The following is a 25,598-nucleotide window of genomic DNA, read 5'->3' on the forward strand; positions in this document are numbered from 1 at the left end:
AGAGTTAACACAATTCATCTTATTTATTCTTAGTGCTTGTTCTTGTTCACAGCAAAAATAACACTAAATACTCTGTTAGCAAATCAATGTATAAATAAATAAACTTATTGTTCATTAGTTGTTAGCAAATCAATGTATAAATAAATAAACTTGTTCATTAGTTGTTAGCAAATCAATGTATAAATAAATCAACTTATTGTTCATTAGTTGTTAGCAAATCAATGTATAAATAAATAAACTTATTGGGCACTAGTTGTATTTCAGCTGGTCTAGTGAGGGAAAATTCCTCCTTTCCAGACGCTCAACTTCTTTCCGGAGTTGGTCCAGTTCGTCCGACTTAGCCCTAGCGAGGTCCCTCAGGTTGCGCCTTTGAACAATCTCCTGGTAGCGCTCTTCTCTTTCCGCTGCCTCATTTGCCTCGGTAGCTGAAACGCCAAAAGAGCCTCGTTAAAGGCTGAAAGGGGAGGAAAGTCCCTTTTGCAGAGTAATTGGTTAATGGTCAACTCACTAAGTCAGAACATCATCAAAATATGTATTGACCTGTTCAAAAACTAAAATTTACACATTTTTATAGATACATTTCAAGAATTTATTTTGTTTACTTGATTAATAGGTGATTATGTTTTACACATAATGAAAACCCAAATTCCAGTGTCACATACGATCGATAAAACTGTACTTTACATACAGATTTGTTATAATATGGCCATGTTAGCAACTACACTGTCATGAGTAAGACTGCTGACCTGACAGATGTCCAGCAGGTATTAACACTCACCGCAAGTAAGGCGAGCCTAAATATCATGGCTAAAAACATTGGCTTTTGACAGTGTTGCGTTAACTTGACTGATTAATTGAAGTTGAATGGAAAGTTGAATAAGTTTGTGAAGCAAAGTCCATTTCAGCAATTCAGGGGGATTCAGCAGCGCCTCCATGCTGCACTAAGAGCTATTTTGCACGTGGTCATACATACATTTCAATGATATTCTTGATTATAGAGATGTGTCTGTAGATCTGTTTTCATTTACCTGAGGCTTCATAAATGTGTCTCAGCTCTGCCACAGAAGCCTGCATCTCAGGAAGCTCCTTCTGTATGGAAGCACTTTTGTCTGCTATCATCGATATCTTTTTGTTAATCTGTTTTACCTTTTTCATTCGCCGGTGAATGGCCCTTTTATGGGTCTGAAATTGAGAGCGTTGTGCATTACACATAAGATGTTGCTGGCTTTTGTGGTTCAGACTTTAAACGTTGTGCTAAGACGTGTTCAGGTTGTTACCTGTTTCATGAAAGCAATACTTTTCTCCAGCTTAGAAATTTTCTCCAACTCGTGAGCTTTCGGATCCTTCATGCTAAGTACCTGGAAAAAAAAAGGAGACGGTTAATTTGTACAAATGAATTACAAACTGTGTTTTCTCTAAATTTAGATTGAAGATTCCCAAGCTAAAGTCCCAAAATCTTTAATCAGGAAATATTTTTAATGACAAGAATGGATTATTCATATTCACAGCTTTCTTCCTGCGTGGTTTTATGGGCTTTAACAATGTCAGGAAGCTACCAGCGGCAGAGCAACATAAACCTTCTGCCAAAGGAAACTGGCATTAAAGTAAGGAAATTCCAATGCACTGCTTTGTTAAACTATAACAGATAATTTAGTTGATATGTTTTCTTTTCCAAAATCTAATATAGGTTTATAAATACTAGTGAAATCTATTGTTTTAGTACAACAAGGCTAAACATCTATTCTAGAGTAAACAATTATCCTATCAGTGGTTTGGCATGAATTTAATTAAACTGCATTTTTCTGGCTTAAACTCTTGGGGGCGGGGGGTGAAGAATTTATTGCTTAAAATTTTAGGACTGAACTAAATAAAACTTAAATTGGAAAAGGAGATGTAAAAAAAACTCTATCCACACACGACATCTTCAATAAGACGTTCAAATGCTGAAAAGGCAAAAAGGGTGGGGAGGCATTAGGAAGAGGGTGTGGGTTTTCTATAAAAGATAATCCATCTGTGCTGGGAGATGGTAACAATTTTCTGCTTGCAAAACATCTTGCCGTGCCAAAACCAAAATACCTGCCTGGATAACACACGGAGAAATTTGGCCAGACATGCACCCTGGATTAATGTTTTGCCCCATATGTAGATTTTTTTTCCCTTTTTTTTTTCTTTGCGTTATTATTTAAATCTGATACTGAATCCTCTGAAAACCTCTGACATATAATTAACGCGGCAGAAAAAAAATTCCAGTCGTCGTCAAAGAGCAAATCACAGTTTCCCAGAACTTCAAAAGCGGAGTTATGATTATAAACTAGATTACTTCCATGTCTTCCTTTGAGAGTCGAAGCATCTTGATCTCTTTCTTCTTTTCATGCAAGTCTTCTATCTTCTTGTCCAACACCCGGTGCTCCCACTCCAGCTGGATTATTTCTTTACGGACCGCGCCGTGTGCCTCCATGTAGGTTATCTTCTGCTCTGCAACTTTCTGATAACACGGGCAATAAGAATTTGATAGACAGCTTTTATTGTTTTATTATTATTTTAACAATAGTAACATTTTTCTTATCCCTGTTTTGATATGAAAATGTCTGATAAAGACATTTGAAGGTAAAGACAGACCCTGATCTTTTCTTTGACATCATCCACCACCTTTTTGTGGAGAAGGATGAAGTCAGTCTCAGCTGTTTCAGCTGTCAGATCTATGGTGGACGTCTCCACCTGTCCCTGTGGCAGGACAACCTGGATCACAGGGTCCATGAGATACTTGTTCCTCCTGTTCCTCAGGCTGCAGAAACATGACATTAGAAACCACCATAGCATTATCGACAATATTTTTCTCACTTATTGTCTTCAAGCATTTCTTGTGGGGTTCCAGTAAAACAAAAACAAAAAAAAAAGAACGGCAATGTTTTGGTTTATTTAGGCTGAAAAGAAGTGGGTGTTTCTTTTTTCAAAGTCATATTTTTGCCATGTTATTTACACATTTACAAATGTTACAGTTACAAACTAAATGTATTTAATTCACAGGCTAAATATCTAGTTGACAAATTAAACATTTAGCTTTCAAATTAAAAATTTGTGTAAGAAGCTAAATATTTAGTTATAAACTAAATGTTTAGTTGCCAACAAAATATTTACGTTTGAGCTAAATATTTAGTTTAGTTTGAACACTAAATATTTAGATCCAAATTAAGTATTTGGATTTAAATATTTAGAAAATAATTTTCCAAGTATTTTCTTACTTGGATGTAGATACTTACTTTTCCAAAGTATTTAGTTCCAAAGTAAATACTTATTTCCCAAACTCAGTTTTAATTTTCCCAACTTAACTGGTCTGAGTAAAACAGATTGTCGAGTCAGAGGTCCTGGGTCCTACCTTCGGAGTTCTTCAAAATGCTGCTTAATTTCTTCTTGGGCAGCATTATCTTCATTTATCCGTCTCTCCAGGAAGGCTTGCATCTCAGCAAGCTCCAAACCTTTTACTTTTATCTGTAAAACAATAAGCAAAGAAATACACAAACTGTCAGGGAATAAAATAAGTAAATATATTGCGTCTCTGGAATATAAAATGAATACACATGGATGGTAGGTATGTCTTTTTCTTTGCAGTACCTTTTGTTCATACTCTATTTTTGTATTGCGCACAACACAAAATCTCTCCCAGACGGGCAAGGTCAGTCCTTTAGGCATGTTGTCTGGAGCATCCAACTCCTCCATGGCGGCGAGTATTTGACTAAGTCCATCAGGAGCGGGGGTGCTCAGACGAATCGGCTTGAACAAGTTAGAGCCATCTATAGACATGGCCCTCAACCTTTGAACCCTGGAAACAGTCGCGGCAATCCGAGCTTTAAAAACAACCGGCGTTAAACAACTGCTGCACGGAAATGGTCACAAACCTAGGTCTACGCTTGAACTGTTTGTAAAGTTGATCAGTCAGAAACTTTGGTAGATCAGCAAACTCTTTCCTGAATTCTTTGTCGAGATTCTGTGGGTGATGAAACAAAATTGCATTTATGTCTTACACAAACCATGTTTTCTTTTTTGTGTTTTATCAGCGCGCTTACTTTGTCTTCAGCTAGGATGTTCTCATAATCGAACTGAAACTGTTCCACCGTGTCCTTGTATCCACTCAAGTCTTTCTCTATGTTTACCTGTCAGAAAAAAAAGTTTGCCGTTTTGGCCAGTCAGCCTGACACATGTACCTGTTGCTTCACATCACTTTGTCAAATTGTGTTTTGAGATGGTAAGGCGCTGTACTGGAACACACGCCAATTTCTACAAATTGAATCTAGTTTCGATGATTAATAAATTCCTGCAGCAAGAGAGAGTCCAACATTTTTAACCTTTTGTGCCAGCAGTTGTTCAAGTTTGAGCTTGAGCTCACTCTCTTGACGGTTCATCGCCTCAACCATGTGCACTGATTCGGCAAGATAGCTGATCTTCAGCTCTTCCTGTGAAACACACCCAAACCAATACGAAACAACAAATCAGAACAAGAGAGAACACTTTTTATCATGTGTATGTGCATCACTACAGGAATAATATAAGATTTACCTTAGGCGAATCTTTTAAAGCAATTGATTTCATTGGACTTTATTTAGAGGGCTGAATACGTATGAATGCCACACTTTTGCAATTTAATGTACATTACCTGATATATAGCAGCTGTGAATTTTAATTTCTTCTCAAACAGCTTTGTGAGTGACTCGTCAAACTTTTCCGTTGACTCTTTGATGCTTTCCTGCAGTTTTTTCATCTCAAATTCCAATCCCTGCAAAGCCAAGGTTCACACATGCTTAACACTGATCTCAACTAATATTTTGGTAATAAAATACCCAAATTTTTTCACCCCCTTTTTTTTAATTACCCGTTTATATTTCTCCTTCTCCTCAATGAGATCTTTAATGTTCTTTTCATATTCTTTGTAGACTTTCTTCTCCTCTTCACTCCACTGAATGGGAGGTTTGGTCAAAGAAAACTCAGGAGGAGATATTTCCTGTGGAGTAAAACCAAAACAAACTGTGGGCTCCTCATGCTGTTTGGTCTGATTCTACTGGCAGTGCCTTAAAGAAACGCATGTAAAAACTTAAAAAAAAAAAAAATTAACTGTTCTAGCCAAAAGAGAATACTTAGAAGAATATTATTTAGAGTGACGTTCAGTGCTGCTGCAGAGAAATCTGATATATGTTTAGACTAAGATATTAATGTAGGTTTGTCTCTTGATTTTTAACATATAATTCAGTTTCAATTTAGATGCAATTGCTTGTACTTGGGATGAGATGTTTTCTTTTAAATGAAAAAATTGAAGAAAAAAAAAAAAAGGTTGAATGACAGTTTGACGGTCAAACCCTTCGCAGTTGTAAGTATATTTCTATTAGACAATTCTACAATGTTTTCTAAATAAACTGATCAAGCTAGGGAAGACGTTACACTATGGAAAAATAGCATGTTATCTTGCAAGATATGCGTTAGATTGATCAATCATTCAATTTCAATTTCATTACGTGAACAGCATATTTACCACTTTTAAAATGTCCACTTTTTTCACTTCAAGGACTCCGCCCATCATGTCATTCAGAGCTCTCTGTCTGCTGTCGTCTTTCTGCAACAGGACAACAGGGCTGCAACAGGGCTCAACTAACCTTTTAATTGCTATCATTTTACTTACTTTATAGATTTTTTAATCGCACACACAATTGTAAACTGAAACCACTTATCTGAACAATGCCAATAGAAGTGTGCAATTCATTGACAATGGCAAAGAATTAGCAAAAACTTGAAATGTTTATCATGACAGCATACGTGTGCAGCCAGACAGGCCTCCTTCTCCAACCTAAGTCTCTCCTCCTCTGCCTTCTGCTCTGGGGTGAGGTATTTCTCTACTTCAATCTGAAGTTGGACAAAAGCAACGTCTCATAATTACACACAAGCTCACATCTCGGCCCACAAAACACACAAACAAACCACAGAGCACTTCCACATTCACTCGTGCTTGGTTGAACTTTACATGAACCATGTCCACTGCTAGGACATTTCATGAGGACAGTCACCTCAGAGTCCTCCACGATGAACAGCCTCTCTGGCCACTCCATGTCGGTCAGGCTGGGCTCCCACAGCGTCTGCTGGATGTCCAGCTCCAGCATGATGTCCCTGATGTTTTTGTTCACGTCTACCACAAATTTGATTTCTTTCAGTTTCCGCTTGAACAGGGCTTCGAAGTCGGAGTTGAAAGCCATCTTGATATCATAAATCAAATCCTGCATTCAGAAGTGAGAGAAAGAATTCATTATTAATTAAGACTGGGACAAAAACAATAACAAAACCGAATCTGCACCCTTGACTTCTTGTTGGAACCAAACTCTGTGAACGTACAACAAGTGAATGTCTACTTAGTCAGTCCAGGAAGGAAATAGGTTCTGCTTTTTCAAAGGAAGAAAATGTATATTAACCACAGAACAAAAAGGAAAAGAAAAAAGATTCTGGGTGATGGTGGTAAACGAATCCTTAACCAGCATATGCCACTCAGAGTGGAAGAAGCCACAATTAAAAGTAGATTGTATTTTTTTCAAATGCAATCTGGTTATGTCTGAAAAAACCAGAAACAACATCACAGGGGGTGGCAGTATCACGTATTTGGGTTAAAGGATGGACTAGTGCACTTCACAAAACAAAACTAGTAAGATGATGAAATAATACTATGCACATAATAAAGAAGGATAAGAGACTAGGCGGGAAGGTAAATTCTGGGTTCAAATTGGTTTTCCAAATAAATGATGCATACGACCAAATTAGTTGTAATTAAAGTGGATTGAAGACAACAAAACCAATTGTTGGAGAGCTTAAAGGTGTGTCTAAAGAATAAGACATATAAACCATACTCAGGTCTGTATAATGTAATGACTCAAATATATTGTGAGAATCTTGTGGTAGTATACCAAAACTGTTTGGTCACGCAGTTTAAAAGGCAGTTCTATAAAATACAAAAGAAATATATGAAAACTTAAAAAGAAAACACTCTTGTATTCTGGTCTTAGCAAAAGTAAATAATTTTGGTTACCTAACTGACTTTAAAAAAAAAAAAAAAACATAGTCTGAATAAGTGCCGGAGAGGAAAAACAATTATGTGTCTTTTCATACAGTTTGAATAAATATCTCTGTTGTCCTGTTTTTTTGAGAGTATGTTTTGGGAACTGGTTTAGGAAAGCATCAGAATCTAAATGAGTAGTAATCACCGTTTTACAGAGATTCGACAGGTTCCCACCTGTAACAGTATGATCTGGTTGATCCGCTGTTCGACAGTTTGCATGCTGAACTGGTCGTAGAGGTAAACGTTGGCATGGGCTAACAGAGTTGGGAGTCCTACGTTGTCTGCACTCTCTGCCACATGGCCTTCCTCTGGCTCACTGTTGTTCTTCTTCAGGCCAATCAGCTGCAGGTTGAAATTGCAGGCATAACAAATGATGGAGCAAAACATGAGCACCAAATCTGTGGCCAGAAGATTATAAACTATATCCAAAGAATATTGCAGTTGAGAAAATCATTGCAGCTGCCTGCTTTCAGCCACACGGCTATAAATCTAAAAACATTTCAACAGCGCTGGGCTGGCGTGTGTTCAAGTATTTAAAGAGGGCTCCAGTGGGGAAAGTTCAGAGGAAAGATTGTGATTTCAAACAACCAGTAGTGTTTTCAGAAGTAAACTTGTTTAGACTTAGATGGTTTTGTCCTGAAATAGATTTCCACAAGGAAATAAAGATGAAAAATTTGACGTTTCCCTGCTACTGCTTTCAGAAAACATCACATTGTTGCATTCCTGCTGCACACCCACAACAGTAAACATGGCTCTAATTACTTTTAACTCATCACATGTGCATTACTTTGCTTTGTCAATCAGAATCTAAACCACCAGTTGTATTCACTTTGGCTGCAGCTTTTTCAATCGTCCTCATATTTTGAACCCTGCGGATGTCCTCCAACTCCTTCTCTGTTCGCGCTTTAATGGGATAGTTCTGCACAGCTAACTTAGAGTGGAACGCCTGTGGATGACAGCCACACATAATTCAAAGTTAATTGATTTTTTTAAAAAGTAGTCTTTATTAAAAGCTTGCCACTGAGCCACTTTACGTTGATGCTCCGGGGTTTGATCAGAAAAGAATCCCAGCATTCTCTCTTCAGGACGTCTCTTTGGTACTGCTTTTCTAGAATGTCCTGCTCAATTTCGGCCTTCACCTGTGCATTGGAGCAGAGTTAAAAGATCATTTTAAGGAATAATTTAAGGTCGATGGCGATAGTGTTTACTTGAGCTTTCAATACCCTCTGGACTTCCGCCTCCACCCGGGCGTCCATTCTCTTCTGCCCCTCCACATCTAAGTTGAACATTTTTATTGGGAGGGTTTTATTCTCAAGCATCAGTTTCTGAACCTGACCACAAACAAAAGCACATTTTGCACATGTCTTTTTAGAGAAGAAGATAATCCAAATTCAGATTTGTTTATAAATTTTAAAAAGATGTTTGTAGGGTTACAGCATATCATGGGTTCAGAAATCAGAAAAATCTTTCAGTTTTACCCTTTTCTTTGAATGATTTTTTGTTTTTTTTTACTGTTATCACGTAAGCCAACATCAGTTATTTAGATTATTGAATATAAAAAAAATCAGATAAATGTTGGGGACATATGCTTATTTGACATTAAAAAAGAAATCATGATTTGACATAAACTTGTTATAAAAGTATTACTGATTAAACTTTAAAAATGATGTAGCTTTATGTTATTAAAGCTAAAGTTTAATCAGTAATACTTTTATAACAAATCTATGTCAGATCATGATTTCTTAGTTAATGTTAATAGTTAATGTCAATAAAGAAGACATTTTGAATAATGTCAACTTTGCATTAAAAGTGTCACAATTTACCGAATGACATTTATGACAACAGTAACAAATATTCATGAAAACTTACACATATTAATGACAGGCGTTATGTTATATTTATGAAGGTGTCATGACAGTCTTATTCACAACCCGTCAAATAAAGTGTTACCTAGATATCTTGTAATTCTCGGTTGGGTATAATAATATGCTGTTGGATGTAAAACTACAACCTCTATCGACAACCTGCAACACATTTTTCTCTTAAGTGCTATGGTCCTTAGAATGAAGAAAAAAATAATCATCCCAAATAGGAAACAGCAATTCACACTATGAAGAAAAATGAAAAATGGCACCAGGCAGCAAAAGCCTGATTGACTTTTCTTTATAATAATGTAATAATTACAAATGAACAAAACATTAACGGAAAAAAACTAAAACTAAAAGCTGCATGGCATAATGATAGGGAGATTTCTTTAAACTAAAGTTGTGATTTTATTAATAGTGACAGTTTCTTATGTTTGTCTGCAGTGACATTTTTTCCTGATGACTGTTCATTAAACTCTGAGGACAAACTGTAATTCCAAGCAAATTATAAAAGCCTACTTACACTCTTCCGTAAATCTTCCATTTCTTCTCTTAGTCTCTTCTTAACGTCTGCATACTTTATTTCATCTTCCTTCACAATCTGTTTTAAAAAATGAAGGTAAACATGAAGGTAAAATTGTCTTGAAAACACACAAAGTGAGAAGAGTCTTTTCCACCTTCCCTACATCAGGTGTAGTAGAGACCTCCCACATGTTTATTATCAGCTCATCTTTATGCCAAGCCTTTGTCATGTGGAAAGGTGCCAACAGGTGTAAACATCTGGTTAATACCATTGCGATTACTTGTTTCTCCCACTCTGTAAGCAACAATAAATCAAACATCTGCAAAAAGCAACTCAGTGCCAACAATAACTGCTCTTTCTGAAAGTACTTTCACACACAAGGTGGAGCAGGACCCTCTCGTAAACCACCGCCTGGAATATTATGAAACAAGATAAATAACTATGCATATTTTCACCCTGTCTACAACCCTGTCATAACCACAAATATAAGAGCTTGTCACTCACTTCTTCGTGTCTTTTTTCCAACCACGTGGAGGTTGAAGCAGGGGGGAAGTTATGCTCATCTTCCTCTATCACATCAATTGATGCTGCACGGCCGAACTGTAAAGCATAAGAAGTAAATTTGGTTATAAATATTTGTAAATGATTAGGGACATTACATACTGTATATAACTCCTAAAATTAATTAGCTAACATTACATATTATTATTAGAAATGGAGAAAAAACTGACTGATAAAGCTAGAGTATTGTGCTAGACACCAGTAGTGCTGGAATTTAAGGATAATTTGATTCCAAATAATACTTTAAAGAGAAAAAGCATTATAACACAGTGAGTTTCACCTTAGTTTCCTCTGTTTGCTCGTCGGTAACTGGAGTCTCCTGGTCCCACACAGGAAACTTAATCAGGATGGGGTTTTCAGAAATGAATGAAGTCTTTAAGGACTGAGCCCTAATCAGGCGTCTTTGGATAGGAGACATATATTCAGCTTCAGCTCTGTAGGAAGGTATAAGAAATAAATAAGTAAATAAGTATGTTAGCGTAGTTTCAATAATGCAATATTACTACATTAAAGTATACACTGCAATTACCTCAGACTTGAGTTAACATGATACTTATTTCATTTTACAGTATAACAGTTAATAAAAATACATTACTTAATAATTAGCAATGATAAATTATCTTTAAAAAATAATGAGAGACAAATTTTTATGAATAACATTTCAATAAATTATTCAGTAATTTAATATTAAATTAATAAAACATGCATCATTGTAACTTAGTTATGTTTTAATCATGTTTGAAGTTAGATTTTCTCTGCTCCGCCTTCATGCTTTTCACGCTTTTTATCAAATGTTACAGAAAATCAGACGCTTGGTGAACCAATAAGAGGCTCATAAAATATTACTAAAATATCAAGAATAGTGCTTATGGTCACGGTGTTTTGAAATCTGAAACTAACGTGTGCGTGGGAGTGGACAGAGCAGGCAGATGTGGAATCTGAGTGGGAAGATTTTTCAGAACCAGAATGTGACTTTTACTACAGTAAGTCTTTGTTTTTCCACACCTTCAGCTCATGGTTTCTTTATAACCTCATAATACCACCCACTGGAGCTTAAGTCATGTTGTTCTTACTGCTATCCTGCACCATAGATGGAAAAGGCACCGTTTATTAAAAGCTACATCAAACTGCAAGTGTGACTTCCTATGCAAGCAAGGACGCCCCCTACTGTTCACAGTTGTGCACAAAATGAGCATGTCTACTGGGTGGTGCTTCACCTGATGTTAGTGCAGAGGACGGAGCCATCGTCTAGGCCAGTAGTGACAACCATGTGACTGTCTGTGGAGAAGGACACACTCCGAATTCCACCGAGGCGTCTTGAATGACACCGCAGCTCACAGTAGAGTTCCTGCAGGCGCATCAGCAGTGTTATATCTGTGGCACTTTGCAATAATATTTGAGTAAAAAAATCTCAATGAATTTACAGATTATTGCAAATATATTGATATTAAAAGTTTATTTAACAGACACGCAAGCCAAAGGAAATAATTATGTACTGTCCTGGTAACTACTTTCAGTTGTTATAAAATTGATGTATACATCAAACATGACTCCTATTAAGTACTTAATAAGGATTTCTTTAAACACAAGTCTTTTTCTTTGCTCTTTTCACAAAGACTATATTTGTAGAGTCGTCTTAAGCTGTGGATCCCATCAGCTCCTCCAATAGCATGGCCCTATTGCTCCTTCTCTTATTAATAATGCTCCTTCTTACCTGGTCTATAAGTTCAGGAGGGAAGCTACGTCTTGACAGGTTTATATATATGCCATACTTTGTTCATTTTTGGATTATGGATTGAACATAACAGCTCTGGATTTCTTTACTAAACCACCTTCTCCACATCTCTATCCCTTACCACATCTGTGAAGCAATTTGTTCTCTAACAAACCTCTGAGATCTTCACAGAACAGCTGCATTTATCCTAAGATTAAATGACACACAGTTGGACTCTTAACAAATTTAAAACTTCTAAAGCCAATCGCTTCCACTGATTATAATTCAGGATGTATTAGAGTTAGAGGAGCTAAATACACATGCTATTTTTAAGTTTAATTTGTAAAAAAAAAAGTCTGAAACCTATGCATCATTTACCTACTGCTTCACAACTTTGTATCACTTTGTGGTGGCCTAACAAATAAAATCACAGTGGGAAAGACTGAAACCCGATTATGACATAGAAAATGTGAACAAGTCAAGAGGTATGAATAAATTATCAACTGCAGATGATGGCATAAAATACAAACACAATGACCACTTACCATAGAGGAGGTTGGTCTGAGCTGTAGTATGCCTTGTCGTCCGACAGAGGCGAGCAACATGCAGTCAGGAGACAAAAGGAGCGTGGCACGGCCGGGCAGCTGAAAAGCTACTTCATTCTTTGGGTTCAGATGGGCCCTCTTTTTGCTGGAGAGACCAAATGTGTCCTAAGTCAACAAAAAGGGGTCAGAAAATAGTTTAATTCCAATTAGTGCAAGGAACTGTGCCTAAGTTTAGAATGTATGAGGACAGAGACGCCAGGAAAATATCATTTGGGATCAAACCTCGGGAAACTGAAATCGCTGAAGAGATTTTTTTCTGTGGCAATAACCAAAGGCCTCACCGACCCCAAGAATGCAGGAAGTCAGTGGAACTTGTACTTTGAATTTGAATACTTTGGGAATGTTCAGACAACCAGTGCGGTCTACAGAAAAAGAACCTAAAGGTGAGCAGAAGCACATCAGCGTTATCAGCTTTAGCAATAAGGACAGCACCATAGAAAAGATAAGCCACATTCTTTTCTTCTGAACCATATTTATTGCAAGCTATTGCTAATAACTACTACTAAGCTTAAACTGCTGTGTCATTCAGCAGTTTACCTGTCAGTTCTTCAAACAAGGGTGTTTTTGAAATAGCCAAATCACGGACATCAATCTGCTAAGTATTTTTTTTAAACCAAGAACTGCACTCAAGGCTTTTACACAAAGACATCAAAGGGCAGAGAGAAATTTCTTTAAGATCTGCTCAATCACCCCACACATTTCTCATGAGATGATTGTCGACATGATAAATGTGTTGTGTGCTTTATTTAATTTGCTCACATAGTGAACCTAGATTTGTGGCTCTAAGACTTTATGTGAAAGAGACAAGGTTGTTGTTTTTTTTTTAAATTTTACTACAGCTTGTATGTAATCAATGTGCTTTTTACCTCCAATGCCCTTAAAAGGTAGAAAAAACATGAGCAGCCAGCTCCCCTCATCCTTTTTATCCTCTTGTGAACCACAGAGTGCAAGAGCTTTCACATCCTCACCACGGTTGACGCATTGTGTGGAAAGTGACAAAATTCTGCCAGAAACCTCTGGAGAAGAACACATACAGGATAGTTTGTAATAAAGCTCAAGAATTCTCACATGAGTCTTTGTAACATATTCTTACCGATGTATCCCAAAACTGAAAACTTTGCCGATGGCCTTCCATCGAGTACATAAAGATGGGAATCCAATCCACTGCAGAGAAGGTAGCGCCCTTCTTGATCAAAACTGTAAAATGACATCTTGGTTTTATTTTCACGACCCAAAATTAAAAGCTTCTCTCTTGCGTTTAATGCATTTATGTGTCATGAGACATCTGAAAATGGAAGCTCTTTCAATTATGGAGTATACTTGCGCTAGATGATCCACAGCAGTGTGGTAGAGATAAACCTCATGCACTAGGCGAAGCTGCTTCTGAAAGTTTAAGTCAATGAAAAGGATTTTTCCTGAAGCTGTTCCAACAGCGGCGTAATGTGCAAGGGGACAGCAGGTGATGTTAGTCACCTAAACAGAGGTAAATTATTTTGATACACTGTTATCGTTTAATTATGCTCTGACAAATCTGAAGATATTTTAATATGCTTGTGGAATCGTTGGGTTTACTCGATGTCGATCTTACGTCTGTTTCTAGAGGCAGGGAGGCGAGGCAGGTGCCATTGGAGGACCACAGCTGCAGAACGCCACTATCCCTTAATGACTGCAGTCAGTGGAAACGTAAACACAACAGCTCACAGCTAAATTATATAGGCTATAACAACACAATATAGTCCGATTTACGAGCAACTCAAACACTTTACCACACAAATGTTCTTGTCAGAGTGCAAAGCAGCGTTCAAAAAGTTGCCACTGAGAACATCCAAGATCTTCTCAATCTGGTCTGACGTTTCTGCATTCAACACGTAGATTTTCCCCTGAAAGATTGACCAAATTCACATTTTGCTAGCATGTAAAGCTCGATGCAATATCACATATAGGCTAAACCACATTTAGGTGCTTACTGTATTGGCAGACAGAAGCAGTGTGCTGTTGTTGGGGGAGACCACTGCAGTCGTAACAGATCTCTCTAACTGCCAAGTTTGCGTGATGCTGATCTGAGTCCCTTTGGCCTCCAGACAGTGCATCACACTCTCCTGAGAAACATTGAAATATTTAAAGCGCTTTTATTTGAGAACGTCAAATGCTGGTAGTGCTCATGCTGCATACCTTTCCTACTGCAACAAGACCACTGCTATAAAGGACTACAGATTGAAAATAGAAGTTTTTGAGTTCAGGAATGGCATCCGCAGCTAAAAACAAAAGAAACAGGAAATTATTCCACTCAGATGAATGGGGTGTTTGTTATGATCTGTGTACAATTTAGTTTACCTGTAGGGTCGACAAGGACTGAAACAGAGAGGCTCTGAGGGTCAACAAGAAGGAGATAGCCTTCAGCACATCCCACACAAAGTTGTGATGTGACTGTCCAGCATACAGTAGATGGTGTTACTGTGGCTACCGTAGGCTGTTTGAACACAAGTTGAGTTGCAATCAACATTTTGTCTTTTTGTTTGGATAAAGTTTATTCTAACAAATGGTTCAACTGGTGTGATTAAATGTTTCATTTCTGTAAACAGTGGGGAAATACTTCATAGTTAAAGGTTTCTTTTTTGAGACCTCTGTAATGGCAGCCAAAATTTGAGAAATACAGTTTGGGTCCTTTGTGGAAGTGGGAGTTGGTTTCTCTGAAGAGGCATCTGGGATTTCTGGAAGCTGTACTGCACTGCAATAGGACAAAAATAAATCTACACATGTAAATCACAACTTAATATTTCTTCTTGACAACTTTTCTGTAAGATTACCACTTCAACTATAAATACAGGTGTTATTTTACCTCTAAATGATGTTGGTTATATTCATGAACTATCCACTTATAGGTGAATTTCACAGATTATTTCTGTGTGTGTGTGTGTGTGTGTGTGTGTGTGTGTGTGTGTGTGTTTTTACCTTGGTTTCAACAGATGGAAAGACCCACATCTCTCTATGTTCCAGACAGTGAGGGTTGTGGTGCCCAAAGCACAAAGCTGGAGGCAATTCATGGGGTTGAACTCCAAATAAATGACATCCCGTCCACCTTGAGGCCGTGTACAGATCAACTCAGCCTTTTCCCAGTTCCTGTACACAGAATTACTATAAATGCCTAATTGGGATAAACATTAATGTGTATAAGGTGCCCATTCCCTCATACTTCATTTTATGTTGTAACCACAAATTGATAGACCAACACAAAGCGACAGGAAAATACTTAATTGTTTTCACCATCCATCAATCTATCCACCACTCATCTATTCCTTTCTTATCCATTCACCCAAGCATGGGAGCTGATGCTTACCTACAGCAGCCAATCTATCAGTGCAGCACAGAGACACAGAACAACCACACATGCACACACTCACACCTAGGGCAATTTTAGTGACCAACAAACACAGCAGCCATGCTTTTGAAAGATGGGAGAACGCCAGAGTATCCAAAGAGAACCTGTGCATCAATCAGGAGAGCATGGACATTCCAAGCAGAGAGGAAAGGTTCAATCAGAGAAGACAAGAGACATGTTCATTTTGTAGGAGCTGCTGAGATCCAAAGCTTAGGTGGGGGATGTTGATAGGAAAACTACTAGTTGGTTAGTCCATAAATGCTGTGGTTATGAATCCTCTGCTAACTGTCATGTGTGTGTGAGACAGAAAGGTGGAGAAAAAATTCTATCTTTGTGAGACACCCCATTGGTTTATATGGAAAAAGCAGCCTGAACAACTCCTTGCCATTCAGGAACCGAGAGACTATTGGAAAACCGTTTGTATGAGAGGACTATTTGTCGTCTCCCATAGTACCGCGATTCATATTTGTATCTCACTCACAGTAATTGCAGTGATGAGACAAAAATGGTGTATGCAGAGCTCAGAAATTTTTCAGAAATACATGGAAGTGAATCTGGGAGAGCGTCAGTTATCCTGGCGCATGATTTCGCTCTGAAGCACCTTGACAGAAAACCGTAAGCCCTAGAGAAATTTCGAAAACATTTTACCGGAGCAGGCACGCGTATCAATGTCATGACCGAGTTTGATACCAATCGGGCGATATTTGTGGGCGTGAGGGCGATTTCAAAATTGTTTTGGGGTCAAAAATTCTCTTCATTTCTCACTCTAAAGGAGCTGCAGTTGGTGTCAGTTAGGCTCTGCGTTTCGGCAGTTGGAAATTTTGCTCGTTTTTCGCTTTTTACGTCGCCATCTTAAGTCCGATTTCCAATAAAAGTAATAGCTCCCTTCTCGGCATCGAGCCGCACGTTTTGATACCACCTTGTCACAAAAAGTGACAATGTGAAAAAGTTGAAAGGCGTGTTTGGTGTCTTACCACAGTGTGATGGAGAAGTCAGGAATCGACGAGCAGGAGGCCAAAAAAGGCTCTCCATCACTTAATGTCAAAGATGTATAGTCCAGTTGCGTATTTCCTGCAAAAAACATTTATAATTCACTACAATGATTACGTTTCACAACGACACATCGCTATAGCTAACTACCTTTCAGCTCATTCTTCAGTTCTAGTTGAGGAAAGTTGTACACAAATATAGACGGATCCAATTCTTTCTCAGAGAAAGCAAACGTTCCACTTCTGCCGTTAGCTGTCAGCGCACCGACGCCATTGCCAGGACTCTGAAACACTCTCCGTTTTTTTGTCTTCAGGTTTAGGAAGCATATATGACTCCCACACGCGTAACACACTGTATTATTATCCACAAACTCGACATTGTCTCTTGGAAATCCTTGAATCCAGCTGGCAAGGGGGAGAAAGCAGGAAAGTAATACAAGCAATGCTGGGCACAGCGGAAAACTGGCAGTTTTTTTTTTTTTTAGGAATGAAGTAGTAATAAAACAGAAGAAATTTACCTTATTTCTAAGATTTCACCTTCGCTCATTTTAATTCAAGAATATGACGGAGCGCTATTACAGGTCCGAGTTTTCAGGAAAACGAATTTCCTAGGAAAGTGGTTTAGTATCCATAGCAACCACTAACGGCTGGAAAGTCCTATCTGTCACGCTATTGGCTGTTAGACACCACGTGCACCGGAAAGTAGCGTACAAAATAAAAGCACATAATTAAATGTCCACAGTTAAGTTCCTGTTTATAAAGTCTGCTGTGGCAAGTTCCAAATGCAAAGATGTCCAGTGAAAAGACTGTGATCAAAGGTAAAACTCTAAAATTTTTAATTTTTCTTCTTTAAATATTTTTTCTCAATTTAGCTATAGTAGAAGAATTTTGTCTTATTCCTACTCTTATTTCTCCAAACTGTAAAAATATTAATAAATTACTGTCTACGTTTGATAAATACTTATTAAATAATATTGAACATCATGTCACAGTGATGTAATTTGGCACTATACAGATAAAAACTGCTAATGTTTGATTGAGAAATATTTTTTATCTTGAATAAACACATTACAAACTTACCTTGAATGTTCTATTTTTGTCCCTCCACAGAATAGAGAGCCCTACAAAAAAATTATGGCAGGCCTTGAGTTTGACATGTGTCTTAAAGTATGTTGGATAACACACAGTTGTCAGAAAAAAAGCATAATTTAAGAGCATGGCAGATATTAAGTCATTAGTTGCATAGACTTTATCTTCTAAAATTCCAAAGTCTGGTTGATAGTGACAAAGAGTGAGTATTATTGAGTGCATTACAATCAATTATGATGGGTTATTGTTAATGATTCATATTTACAGATCCCAGCTGTGTAGCTGTGTGTGCAAACTTTGTATGTTGTTTTTTTCCCCCACTACATGAAAGCTCAAAAACGCCATATATGGAAATACCACAATCTCTATTAAACAATAATAATGGGTACTCAATACTTAATACGTCTAGGGAACTCTTCACTAATGCTTTGATTCAGATCTCTGCACACTGTGCACATCTAGGGATTGAAACTTTTGTGCATTTGTGCAAAATGGCTCAAGCTGAGAAAGTGAACGTCAAATCATGCTTCATTTGCTGCCGAGAAACCCGACTATGACTATGGCCTGTGGAAAACAACTGATAGTTGAGGGGGGAGGAGGGAATTATATTCATACCATGAAGTTTTCTGAATGAAATTGTTTTTGATAAACTTTGTCAAAAAATAACTTTGTGATTTAAAACAATAAATCTATGATTTTTCTACTCTGAATTTGATGTAGTTGTTTTTTCTGTTGTTGTTGTTGTTTTTGTTTGTTTTTTTACATTACATATAAAGACCGAAGCAAGACAATAGTCAAAGAAGGACTCACACTCTCAAACAGTGTGTTTAACAATCAATATTCACTGGTAATTACAGCAGTGGCTGTATGGGGTTTTGAAAAGTTCTGTTATTAACTGTTAATTTGTGAGGTTTCATGTCATTAAAATTTGCATTTGGAACTAAACATGTAAATACATTGTAAAAGGCACTTAACCTTTGTTTGTTTCTAATCAGACTCAACATTTCCTGTTTTAGTTCATTTACCAAAGCATTTCTGCTTAACAAAAGTCTGAATAATAATAGGGATGATTATTCTTTAAAAACATCAAAGTTTTTAAAGTTTTGATTAGAATAAGAATAATTTAGAATGTCAATTCTAAAATTTGGTAGAACCGGATTTTAAAGTATGACGTAGGTCTTGGTGTTATACAACAACCTTTACATACAATATATCTGGTATTAGCAGTGAATGCTGAGTCATTTTGGTTAACTTTAAGCACCAAAGCAAACAATTAGAAGAAAAGCATAGAAACCCTGCCATCTCAGCAAAATTTGAAAAAACTGTTGCAATCATTTGTATTTCTAACTCTTGACTTCTGAATAAATACACAATCCTGGGAGTGTCGGGCTTATAAATCTTCCTACAGGGAGTGGTGCACACTTCTATTCAATAAGTGAGGTGTGTTTACAGTTATAAAGACAACAAGGCAGCAAATGGGGTAAGAGAGTAAGAGGATGAAAGGTGTCACACAGGTTCCAGAGTGACTCCGGAACAGCAGGTTTTTCGTAGAAACATTCGCTCACCCTTCAGTGGGCTGAAGTACATGTGCATTTATCAGTGAGGTTCTTCTGGGTGTTCCTGGCCAGTGCTGGGTGGAAAACATCCAGTCCCAGATGTTACATCGTCACTGTATAGTGGCCAGAGTACCATTCAGCAAATTATGCAGCAAAGAATACAACAAAAACATTACACCAAGTAGACAACACCAATGTTGTTTCCTTCTGCTTGGAGTCCATGGGTGCTCTTCCTCCAGCTTGCAGCCTGCTCCATTTCCAAGTGTTTCTTCATGCTTTCTGGCAGCAGGGCATTTCTCAGGTATTATATTAAAAACACAAGAAGTTTAACAGTGTGGAAAAATTCAAAGGGAAAACGGCAAACACAAAAGAACAGGATTGCCACCAAGGCCACCTTGTAGATAGCCATGTTTATGTCCACATCTCAAGACAGACAGTCCAGCAGAAACTGTATACTACTGAATCCCAAGGTTGCAGACCTAAAAGGAAGTCAGTTGTCTGAGTAATTCCCACTTTTTGAGAAAGAGAAAGACTTCTGATCTTCCACATGTGGTCAGGTGAAACAAAAATCCAAATGGCCTAGGGATAGTCTGAGAAATTGAAATAGCTGAAGAGATTTATTGCTATGGCGGTAGTACTCTTATGGAACAGAAATGGCAAAAATATGATGTCTAATAAGAGGCACAGCATCTTTAGACAGCACCATCCAGCCGTTTATAGTTGCTTAGAAACCATAAAGTCGTTTTTGTTCTTATTTTATGTCACTATTGCTGCCTCCCTTCGCCTGCTACTTTGCTGGTGATACACCTGAATTTCCCCACTGAGGAACAATAAACAATATTTCCTTTCTACTTTTACAGGTTGCCATTACCTGCAACACAGAAACAAATATGCTTTGTTTTGCGTCATATAATTTAATATGAATGCTAAAATATCATAGAGATATTGTCATACCTATTTTGGGTCTGCTTTTGGTTTGCATTTTCGTCGAAAACGAAGATAATGCTGAAAAATATCTTCGTAGTGAAAATGCTGAGTCACGTAGCTACTCAGCGGTTCTCCTGGCTGTTCTGTAAACGGGCGTGTGTTTTGGTCAAAGTGCAAAGTCATCGTGACCTTTTTATTACTTTACAATGCATTCTGAGAAGAAAAAGCGACTTCGTTTGCCTTCAATTATCATTTTATATAATTTAGACAATAAACAACTAACGCTTGAAAACACCGTGTGCAATTAATGTATCTTTTTTTTTTAATGAATTGCCGCAATATATATATTTTTTAATAATATAGAATTTTCCTGATTTTCCTGTGTGGATAAGCCCGCTGACTCACGAAAAGAAAACAAAAGAAAAGGGGGCTGTCGAGTCTTGTTTAAGCTTTCTAGAAAACTTCCTTGGACTGGCGTCTCCTCCCCGGAAGAAGCTTTTTAAATAAAGGATTGCAGCTTCTGTGCTCAGTTCCGTGTGTTTGGTTCTATGCAACCATTTTAACAAGTTTTACCGCAACTATGTCGTCCGAAAAGTCCTTCGCCGCGGGTAAGATTCACCTCGTTTCTAATGGAGACTAATAAATTAGTTGGGTTTATTTTCCACGCCGTGTAGGCTTGTTAATAGGAACAAGAAAAAAATCCTTTAAAAGGGTAAATCATTTTAGGACCTATATCACATTTAAAAAGGTGAATTCAATGAATAAATCAATACTGTAATAACCGCCTCAAAACCAGAGAGAGCGATTTTCACTTATCCGTGTGCTGAAGTTTATTTTTGTCAGTCAAATGCCTTAAAAAATATTATTATAAGTTCAGTTTGTTTTGCTATTGAGTGCCACTGAGATCTGCTGACGATTATCATCAGACCTAAAGTATTCTCTTTGTTTATCACATAAAAAGTTCTTTAAAAAGGTTTTACAGAACTTTTCAGAAAGATGTGGAGCAGAAGGCGCTTGTGTTTTAAAGTAGAACATTTTGTGGATTACAGAGACAAAATACAATGTAAAAAAGAAAAATCAACATAGATTCAATGTTGCATTTAAATTTAAAACAGGAAGTCCTGCACCTGGTCCGGTGCCGAAAGATCAGGTACGTCTCTACAGCATGAGATTCTGCCCTTTTGCCCAAAGAACCAGTCTGGTGTTGCACGCCAAAGGGATCAAGTAAATAAAATATTGTTTTTCTCAATATAAGAAACTTCATATCCAGCCCTGAAATATGATTTTTCCTTACTTAAAGGTGTTTTTTGGTGTGTTTTTTTTTCTTTAGGTTTGAAACCATCAACATCCATTTGAAACAGAAACCTGACTGGTTCCTTGAGAAGAACCCTGAAGGTCTTGTTCCTTTAATAGAAACACCTGCTGGTGAAGTGGTGAATGAGTCTGTCATCACCTCCGAGTTCCTGGATGAAATGTATCCTGAGAAGAAGCTGCTTCCAGCAACTCCTTTTGGGAAGGCCCAACAAAAAATGATGCTTGAGCACTTTTCCAAGGTTTGTTACGAAGAACATCATCATGTAAATCTTTGGTGCTAATTGCATGTGGATACTCAATGTTTTTCTGTTTGTATGGAGAAAAAAAATGAGAGAAATCAATCTTGTCTCCTGTAGATAACACCACACCTCTTCAAGATCTCATCAGCAAAAAGAAAGGGTGATGATGTGTCAGGATTAGAAGCCGAACTGAAGGAGAAGTTCACCAATTTAAATGAAGTAAGTTGTAATATCTTTTGGGGGAAATGTCCATTAGTTAATTCTGTTCATATTAATGACTTATCTGAGTTTTCTTTTTCTTTTTTGTAATGTACAACTTTTATGGGCTTTTAAAACAGAAATTAGATGAATTAGTGTGAATTTAATTCAGTTAAAGTTAGCGCGCAAATTATTCTTGGCACGACTGAGTGAATGTTTCAGAGACAATCCACAGGTTTTCAAAAAATATATTTTTCTTTGTATTTAGTATAATTGTCAACACCACCTAGTTGTTGATTGGATATAGTTTTGAAGGTCGCTCTTCTTCTTAATTATTTCATCTACTTTAATTTATGCCAGTATAACTGGCAGCAAAACGGGCCAACAGAATGATGCTCCCCCTGCTTCACGGTTAGCAAAGTGTTTTTATTTTTTTTAAAACTCCTCTTTTTAAATCAAACTTTCAGACCCAATATTGTTTTTTTTTTTTAGAAATAACAGCAGTTACTTATTAATACCATCATGTAAGAAGAAATAAATAATTAAAAGCCCCTCACTCGGTGTTTGTGAAAATGTTAAACTACGCCTGCCAAACCAGCAGACATGAGAGTGTCTCAGGCATGTACTCACATGCTGCACATTTGTATCTATTGAATTGTGGGTAATGAATTGACCTCTGACCCTTGCATGTTTTACCCTGCATGTGGTAGATAAGAATTTTATTGATATAGTAAATTACTGCTGCTGCTGCTGCAATGGCAACTTCTGGAGAGGACAGTAATACCCCTGACAGTAATGACAGTGGAAATTGAAGGGCTACTGTGCTTCTAATTTCAGTGTATCTTTTGAGTAAAGCTTTTCAGTGCCTTCCTAATCTGATGTAGGTATTCCTTGCTAATAAATGTGGCTTGAGGTTACACTCGTGTCTTCTGTTGGAATAATTTGATAAAATGGAAAACATTTTCTGCAGTCACTCTGCTCAGAAAGAAAAAAAAAAAGAACCGACAGAATTAGTCATTGAAAATTAATGGGGATGATCATAAATATGAATTATCCCGAAACACTGGACTATATTAGAAATATAAGAAAATATCGGAAAATATTCCAAAATATTAAGAAATGATTGTTTGAATTTGCCAGATATCATCTTCAATGCTTCCAGTGCTTGAAAAATGCTTGAAAGCAGGCGTTTTGCAGAAAACCAATCAGTGATAATGTGTTTTTGCATTAAGAAAAAATGTCAGTGCCAACTGTCAATGCACAACCTGCAGTTTCTGAGATTTTCAAGATGTTTTAATGGCAATATATTTCCAAGGTTACATGAGAAGCAGGTCAGTCAACATAGACTATTTTAAGTTTTTAGTCGAATAACGTTAAAATAAGTCATTAATGTTTGATATGTTCTCACAAACACTATCATTAACGACTTCTTGTATTTGAAATTCTTATCATAATTGCTTTGCTTTTTTTTCCAGATAGCAGTGCTTAATGTGATTTTTTTTTCAGCACTTGGTGAAAAAGAAGACAAAATTCTTTGGTGGTGACACCGTTACCTTCATCGACTACATGATGTGGCCATTCTTTGAGAGGCTTGGGATGTTTGAAGTACAACAGTGAGTAATATTTACTTTTTTTTGTTTTTTGTATTCTAGGTTTATAGAGTTTTCAGATTATTTAATGGGAATAAACTAGACCAACAAGAAGTACAGCAAAAGGTCAATTTTTTGCTTCTTATTATTATTAGAGGAGATCCCAATACCTCAGTACTCAGTGGCACCCATAAGGCCTGGGTTTTATTCAGAAATATCTATCTCAGGGGATGTATTAAGTCCAAATGATGGCATAGAGTTGGAAATTGATGTGCTGTAAAGTGTTTTCTCTGGATCTTTCAGCTGCCTGGACCACACACCTGAGCTGAAGAAGTGGACTGAGCGCATGCTGGAGGATCCAGCTGTCAAAGCCATCATGCACAGCACAGAGGATCACAAAACCTTCTACAACAACTTCCTGGATGGAAAACCTGACTTTGACTATGGCCTGTAGAAAACAAATAATACTTCATAGCAACAAGTTTGCATGTTTTCTATTTCTGTCATATGGCTGTTTTTTTTTTTTTTTTTTTATCTCCTTCTATTGCATTTTGTTTCTAGTCATTTAAAGGTCATTTCATGAAAGTGGGTGTTGGTTCAAAATTTCTTTTTAAAATTAGACATGTGCTATCTACAGTATGTCAAAAATAAAATATATTCCACCAAAGATATCCTTTTGTGTTTTTTTTTTAATCTTTCGATCAACATTTCACTCTTATTGGCTGCCATAAGATTTAGAGGTTCAAACATGAAGGTGCTAGGTTTGAATAAGTAAATATGCAACTATAATGCTTCTTCACTATTTCCTAGATGTTATGTGTTTAAAGTTATGAAACAGATGAATGGCCACATGTAAGGAAAACCTGAGATCATCCCACTTCCCCATGCTGGATATTTTAGTTTAACAGTAACAATAAATAAAGTTACCTTTAAAGTTAATCTCACAAGTGACATCTAGACCCAACAGTAGACTCATACTTCAATAAAATCAGTCTGGTAGTGTGTGCTGTTTTTGTCTCGTGCAAACTTTGCTTTAATCCTACTTCTTTTTTCTATCTAATCTTTAGAAATCATAGTCAGACAGAGAGTCATGAAACAGGAAGAACAGGTTTACTGGAAAAAAAGTAAGTTTACAGCCTGCAGATTTATGAAAAAAAAGTTGAGACTACTCCTTATTTCAAAGCATGAAAGTTTTAAAGAATGAAATCTAAACATTTTGAGTAATTGGATAAGACCCAAAGTAAAATACTTATATTAATATTGGTTTACTTACAATAATACTTACACTTACACTTGTGGGAACCCTTACAAGTAAAACAAGTAACTGTAACTTTGGTATCAAATAATTAGAATCATGGATTATTCTTGGTTTCTTTTCAGAAAACATCTGTAATAACTCACATTAAGATTATAATAAGAGTAACTAATAAGTTATGGTTATTATAATATTATAAATGCATGCTAAATCAAAGAAACTAAAAAAGGGTATGAATGTGATTTTGACATTGAACTTGAAATGGTGTAGAAGGTGTAACTCCAATTAAAGATCACTGATATATTGGAGGTAGATTATAGGCAAAAGGATAGGGGAAAAGGGGGAACTAACAGGAGAGCAGAGATGATCAATGCCTTACTTGGAAACAGATTGTTGAACAACTTAAACTTTTCAAAGAAAAGGTTGTGCAGGCAACAGACGTAGGAGGACCGTTGAGCAACCCTGGGTCATTAGAACAGACATCAGGACATAATGTCTCTAAGACAGTGATGGATATGATATTCTTAACACCAGCTTAAACAGAGTTTACTTCAGTTCAGGACAGGGTATATCCCAGCAGATTTAGGAAACTCATTTCATCCGTTAGACGGAGAGCTGGTAGGACATCTCCAATCTCAGAAGAGGAAGTAGAGAGAGAAGTGGGGAGGGGTATTGCGCAACAACAGAATGAATGTAGCTCTAAAGAGC

General features: G+C 37.0%; 2 protein-coding genes across 5 annotated transcripts; one reads left to right on the top strand and one right to left on the bottom strand.

Moving 5' to 3' along the window:
* Positions 1–4: 4 nt before the first annotated feature.
* cfap43 (cilia and flagella associated protein 43) lies at positions 5–17,494 on the bottom strand. Of its 4 annotated transcripts, XM_028006652.1 has the most exons (39): positions 17,242–17,492; positions 16,875–17,128; positions 16,709–16,805; positions 15,308–15,475; positions 14,978–15,083; positions 14,690–14,825; positions 14,528–14,610; positions 14,323–14,454; positions 14,122–14,235; positions 13,944–14,021; positions 13,680–13,828; positions 13,449–13,552; positions 13,222–13,371; positions 12,578–12,732; positions 12,296–12,460; positions 11,254–11,384; positions 10,317–10,470; positions 9,980–10,075; positions 9,476–9,553; positions 8,311–8,418; positions 8,122–8,226; positions 7,917–8,033; positions 7,262–7,429; positions 6,051–6,257; positions 5,803–5,889; positions 5,522–5,602; positions 4,868–4,996; positions 4,652–4,771; positions 4,344–4,451; positions 4,065–4,151; positions 3,897–3,985; positions 3,613–3,820; positions 3,377–3,489; positions 2,620–2,785; positions 2,321–2,485; positions 1,278–1,358; positions 1,029–1,182; positions 224–425; positions 5–177 (listed from the first exon to the last, which is right to left on the bottom strand). In XM_028006652.1, the coding sequence occupies exons 1-38, from the start codon at positions 17,268–17,270 to the stop codon at positions 250–252; spliced, it is 4,848 nt and encodes a 1,615-aa protein (XP_027862453.1). In that variant the 5' UTR covers positions 17,271–17,492; the 3' UTR covers positions 5–177; positions 224–249. The 4 variants fall into 4 exon arrangements, with proteins under 4 accessions (XP_027862453.1, XP_027862454.1, XP_027862456.1 ...); XM_028006655.1 differs by lacking the exons at positions 5–177; positions 16,875–17,128 and having other exon boundaries at positions 250–425; positions 14,949–15,083; positions 17,242–17,489; XM_028006654.1 differs by lacking the exons at positions 5–177; positions 16,875–17,128 and having other exon boundaries at positions 250–425; positions 15,308–15,838; positions 17,242–17,488.
* Positions 17,495–20,755: 3,261 nt separating this feature from the next.
* On the top strand, positions 20,756–24,306 carry LOC114137825 (glutathione S-transferase omega-1-like). The gene is made up of 6 exons (XM_028006659.1): positions 20,756–20,903; positions 21,411–21,519; positions 21,626–21,848; positions 21,966–22,067; positions 23,553–23,659; positions 23,939–24,306. The coding sequence occupies exons 1-6, from the start codon at positions 20,876–20,878 to the stop codon at positions 24,087–24,089; spliced, it is 720 nt and encodes a 239-aa protein (XP_027862460.1). The 5' UTR covers positions 20,756–20,875; the 3' UTR covers positions 24,090–24,306.
* Positions 24,307–25,598: the final 1,292 nt, after the last annotated feature.

This window comes from Xiphophorus couchianus, chromosome 22, assembly GCF_001444195.1.
Source record: "Xiphophorus couchianus chromosome 22, X_couchianus-1.0, whole genome shotgun sequence".
In the NCBI taxonomy this organism is placed as follows: domain Eukaryota; kingdom Metazoa; phylum Chordata; class Actinopteri; order Cyprinodontiformes; family Poeciliidae; genus Xiphophorus; species Xiphophorus couchianus.

Coding starts and splice junctions, on each gene's coding strand:
- cfap43 (XM_028006652.1), bottom strand. CDS start 17,270: ATGAGCGAAGGTGAAATCTTAGAAATAAG. Junction 8,419..9,475: donor TGGAAGATTTACGGAAGAGT/GTAAGTAGGCTT, acceptor GTTTGTGGTCAG/GTTCAGAAACTGATGCTTGA. Junction 5,890..6,050: donor TCATCGTGGAGGACTCTGAG/GTGACTGTCCTC, acceptor GTCCAACTTCAG/ATTGAAGTAGAGAAATACCT.
- LOC114137825 (XM_028006659.1), top strand. CDS start 20,876: ATGTCGTCCGAAAAGTCCTTCGCCGCGG. Junction 20,904..21,410: donor CGAAAAGTCCTTCGCCGCGG/GTAAGATTCACC, acceptor AATTTAAAACAG/GAAGTCCTGCACCTGGTCCG. Junction 22,068..23,552: donor AGTTCACCAATTTAAATGAA/GTAAGTTGTAAT, acceptor TTTTTTTTTCAG/CACTTGGTGAAAAAGAAGAC.